The following is a 4,631-nucleotide window of genomic DNA, read 5'->3' as shown; positions in this document are numbered from 1 at the left end:
GCGACTTGCAGATGGGTAGAGAGCGGAGGGGCCGAATAGTGCATCAGTCATCCGATGATGAGGAGGAGGAGGCGAGGCCCCGGACTCGGGCTCGCTTTGCCTTGGGGTCCGGTGTGGCCACAGAGTATGGTTGGCCGAGACAGCCTTCACGTAGGCCCGATTCAGCGTCGGTAGCTGGTTCTTCGTCTGGCAGCAGGGCAGATGAGGCCAGTTCTTCTCATAGCGGTCCAGTTGAGGATCTGCCGAGCGGTAGTGGTGGTAGAGGTCGACGCGGTGGCCGAGGTCGGGCGGATAGGACCGTAGGTGCCGGTAGAGTTGGCAGAGAGGTTCCCAGGGTTGAGATTCCTGCAGAGGAGAGTGAGAGAGTACCAGATACCTCTCTTCTCCGTGGATTAGGGAGGCATGTCTCTATGTTGGTTCGTTTGGACATCCCTACACCCTATCCTTCAGCCAGTTTCAGGGGTAGGTGGAGTGCCTTTCTTTCTACGGCCGCCCTATTCTCGGATGACATTCGGACGCAGTTTGCCACCGTGGGCTTTGGTGCTTTCTTGCAGATACCGTCTTTCAAGGCGGATCGACCCTTGTTCTTGGCCATGGTGGAGAGGTGGTTTCCGGCGACTCATTCATTCCACATGCCAGAGGTGGAGATAGGCATCAGGCCTTCGGATTTTGTGGCGATTACAGGTATCGCGATGGATGGAGAGCCTCTGCCTTTGACTCTGTTATCTATCCAGGAGGTGGGAGAGCTGTTGGGCATCACTAGAGTACCCGCTTCTATGGTGGGGAAGCAGGGTAGGATTAGCACAGAGGTGTTGATGGGTCTACTGTTGATTGAGGGAGAGGATGGAGCTCCGCCTACCTATAGAGAGAGATCGGCCCGCTTCGGTGATCGTGATTTCGACATTATCTTTCGGATCTGCTTTCTCCTTCTCATTGGTAGCTGTTTCTTCTTAGAGGACGATTCTTCAGTTTCCACCACATTTCTTTCTGTTATGCATGATATCGATCACATTGGCGATTTTGATTGGGGTAGCCTCATTTATGGTACCATTCTGGCTGGTCTTGATCGAGTAGTGGTGGGCATTACTGCGCCCCGTGGAGCTGGCATCTCTACTCGATTCTTTTGGCATTTTATTGAGGTAAACTGGGTCCTGACTTTATTTCTCTATCTAATTCTCCTTCCACTTCCTATTTTCTCATCTGACGCCTTGCTCTTTCTTTCAGATCTTCGTTCACGTCTACTTTCCCTTTTATCTGCCCACCCGTCGTCATCCTGACGAGGGTTACCCATTGGGGGCGTTTTGGGCCACCAGAGATGCTAGGGCCATTAGGAGCAGCCCCAGGAGTGCACGGGCCCACATCGACCGGTGTCGTCTTCGAGACGTGAGTACTTGAACTTTTCTCTTTTGTTTGGCCTTAAACTTTTCTGTCTTCTGACTATCTCTTTTGCAGATCTTCTCTGTTACTTTGCGAGACCTTCCCCGCACCGTTAGCGGGAGGCAGGAGGTGAGGAACGCCTATAGGCGTAACACCAGGCGACAGCGCTACCCCTACTTTATTGGTGAGCAGAGATATACATTCTATCTAGGGGAGCGCTTGTTCTTTCAGCATGACGGGAGTCTTCGCATCCCTGTCGCTCCACCTGAGCCTATCTCGGGTGCGATGACGGTGGATGAGTATCTTGCCCAGGCGAGGGGCGTAGATGCTGCTGGACTGGTGAGAGGGGGTGACTACCAGGCGTGGTTCCGAGAGGCCTCTATTGGGTGCATTATGCCTGCTGTCACTGCCCGGGCCGGGATCACTGAGATTGGAGGGGTCCTTCTACAGGAGCATGCTGTCACGGTATATATTCTATCATTGCCTTCCTTCTTTTAGAATTTTCTGCTTTTTATCATTCTTACTTGGTTGACTTTCTTGTTTTCAGGCTGATGATCTTCGTCGTCTTCGAGAGGGTTACGATGTGATCGAGGCCCAAGCGGCGAGGGCAGTGGAGATGGAGAACAGGTGGAGGGCCTCTAGGGCGGAGGTGGAGGAGCAGGCTGCTCGGTTGGAGGAGCAGGAGGCTCGTCTCGAGACTCAGGCGGCCCGGATCCAAGAGTTGGAACTGGAGATGGCCATGCGTGAGTCTCGCTTTCAGGCTGAGATGGTACGTCATTTCGCTTATTTTCTGTCTTGTAGCTCGTAGTTCATGGTATTAAATTTTGACTGGTTCCAACATATGATATTTCCAGGACTACTATCGACGCCGAGATGGCGCGAGCACCTCTGCGCGGCCTCCGACACCTCCTAGGGTAAGTACTTATATTTTAGCCGTTCATTTCTCTACCCATGCTGCATATATCATTCTGTTCATTTCTATACCCATGCTGCATATGTCATTGTGCTTTGTTTCTCTTATTTTCAGGCCTCCCCTTCTACCGGACCTGTTGTCCCCGGCGTTGATCTCGCGGGTACTACGGAGCAAGATGCTGCCCTGGATGCGGAGCTATTCTTCACGGATTCGGAGGGACGGTTGCGGATGCACGGCCTACCTTCTTCCGGGGTGTCTGGCTCGGGTGCGGTGGCTGGATCTTCTTCTGGAACTATCCCAGAGACTCAGAGTGCTCGGGACGATGCTCCCCCCTCTGTCTGACTTTGTTTTTTTATGTACCTTGCAAAACATTAGATGTTTCTATATTAGACTTTCAGCTATTGTATGCAGACATTATAACCTTGGTATATATATATGCATTTATGCTCATTGTTCCTTGTATTTGTTACATTGTCATGACTATATGTGTAATTCATTCGAACTCCTCGGGTGAGATATCGTTCATTGGGGTTCTCGAGTCCTTTCGAGTGTCGGTGGGTCTATTGGCGGGTAAAGGGGGTGCGACGAGGGTCCCACGGACCCTTCGAGTGTGCTCTTGAGTGGTGTGAGTCGTTTGGGACTCACGGCGAGTAATGTGGTCCTTCGAGGTCTAATTTGGCATAATATGATCTTGACGAGTTCCCATGTGCCCGATATGTATCTCGAGAAATTTTGCGAGTTTTGAAAACATTTATCGAGCATGTAGGAATTCCTTAAGATAAACGTTAGATAATCCGGAATTATCAGCACTTCTACTGATTTGGTCCCGAGGCTGAAGAATGTTCTGGTCCGTGTTCTCAGCACGGATGGACTTTTTCAATGTTCATCCGTTCCAATAGCACGGATAGGGTATTTTATGTCTTATCCGTGCTATGGGAACGGATCAGTCATATCTTGCTTCATCCGTGTTGTTGGCACGGATGAGTTATCTTTGATTGCATCCGTGTTTTGGGCACGGACCAGCATGATTTACTTAAGCTTTCACCTTGCCCTAACATCTCACTTTCACCTTTACTTCCCTTTTTTACTTTTGGCCGATTTTTACTCTTCTTCTTCCCTCAAGCTTCTTCTCAAGCTCTATGGAGGTGTCATCCACTCTTCCCAACTTGAAAAGGTATGGCATTGTTGACTCCTTTTTGAGTAGTTGGATAGATAGCATGGACAATGATGATAGAGCTCGATGGTGCTTGAACAAGTTGGGGTTCACCCTCTCGTTGCCTAAGGTCCCATTGCAATGGGGTTTGATTGAGGCTATGTTGGGGTATTGGATTCCCGAGCTTAATCTTTTCCGGTTTGGGGTACATGAAATGACTCCCACTATCGAGGAATTTGAAGTATTGTTGGGGCTTGAGATATCGGGCCCCGTCGTGATTCCGCCTTTGCGTGATGGATTCCGAAGTGAGGCTTCCGATTTTTTGGGCATAAATCGCAAATTTTTGAAGATTCCGGATGGCGGATCGGTTTTGAAGACAATGTCCAAGTCTTTTTTGGTGGACCGCCTCACGGATCCCTCGAAGCCTCTGATTCATTTTAATGCTCTCACTTTGATGGCGGTGAGTCAACTCTTGTTCCCGAGTGGCGGAGACATCATAGATCTTTCTCTTATTCACGTTGTGCAACAAGTCCGGGAGGGACGCCGGTTGGCCCCGATGCTTTTAAGTGGAATGTTCCAATCTCTCACGACTTGTTCTTTGGGCCACGATCGAACTTTTCGAGGATGTGCTCCCCTCCTGCAGGTAAATTCCATTTTAGTTTGGATTAAAATTTTGAATTAGAATTTATTAGTTTCCCAAGTTTTAGAATACTCCTGTTATTGTAGCTCTGGTTCATGGATCATCTGGCTTCAACTGAAGTGGTTAATCGCCCCTTTTGCGTGAATGCCGATCTCGTACTTATGATGTCGAAGCGAGTTGCTCCTTTTATCTCAGGCGGCAAAGAAGAATGGTATTCTTTTGTCGGCAACCTTGATGATGAGGAAGTGAGATGGGTTGGTGCCTTCCAACCTCGAGGGTCCCCCGTGATTGCTTTTGATGGGGCTCGTTTCCTTGTTTTGATTGGTCTTCACGAGGCAACTCATTACGTACCACTTCGGGTTCTTCGTCAATTTGGCTATGACCAAGGCGTGCTCCTCCCGGAAAATTTTAGTGAGTTGGTTGGTTCGTTGTCGACTACACTTCTGAGTCGACTCATGAAAGAATGGGGTCGGGTTGAGGTTCTGAGTCGACCCATCTTTGCAGCGCACCAGTTCCCGGCATACTTGCATTGGATTCAAGAGCTTGTT

General features: G+C 49.6%; 1 protein-coding gene across 1 annotated transcript; it reads left to right on the top strand.

Annotated features, from left to right (window-relative positions):
* Positions 1–691: 691 nt before the first annotated feature.
* Positions 692–2,737, top strand: LOC147394209 (uncharacterized). The gene is made up of 6 exons (XM_086453104.1): positions 692–1,139; positions 1,225–1,383; positions 1,453–1,842; positions 1,925–2,146; positions 2,232–2,291; positions 2,405–2,737. Exons 1-6 carry the CDS (start codon positions 693–695, stop codon positions 2,630–2,632), a joined length of 1,506 nt encoding a protein of 501 aa, XP_086309230.1. The 5' UTR covers position 692; the 3' UTR covers positions 2,633–2,737.
* The last annotated feature ends 1,894 nt before the right edge of the window (positions 2,738–4,631 follow it).

This window comes from Akebia trifoliata, chromosome 9, assembly GCF_017979445.1.
Source record: "Akebia trifoliata isolate Shusen 1 chromosome 9, ASM1797944v1, whole genome shotgun sequence".
NCBI lineage: Eukaryota > Viridiplantae > Streptophyta > Magnoliopsida > Ranunculales > Lardizabalaceae > Akebia > Akebia trifoliata.
Note: the sequence above shows the minus strand (reverse complement) of the source record. Positions and strands in the feature narration are given on the sequence as shown.

Coding starts and splice junctions, on each gene's coding strand:
- LOC147394209 (XM_086453104.1), top strand. CDS start 693: ATGGATGGAGAGCCTCTGCCTTTGACTCTGTTATCTATCCAGGAGGTG. Junction 1,140..1,224: donor TCTTTTGGCATTTTATTGAG/GTAAACTGGGTC, acceptor TCTTTCTTTCAG/ATCTTCGTTCACGTCTACTT. Junction 1,843..1,924: donor TACAGGAGCATGCTGTCACG/GTATATATTCTA, acceptor TCTTGTTTTCAG/GCTGATGATCTTCGTCGTCT.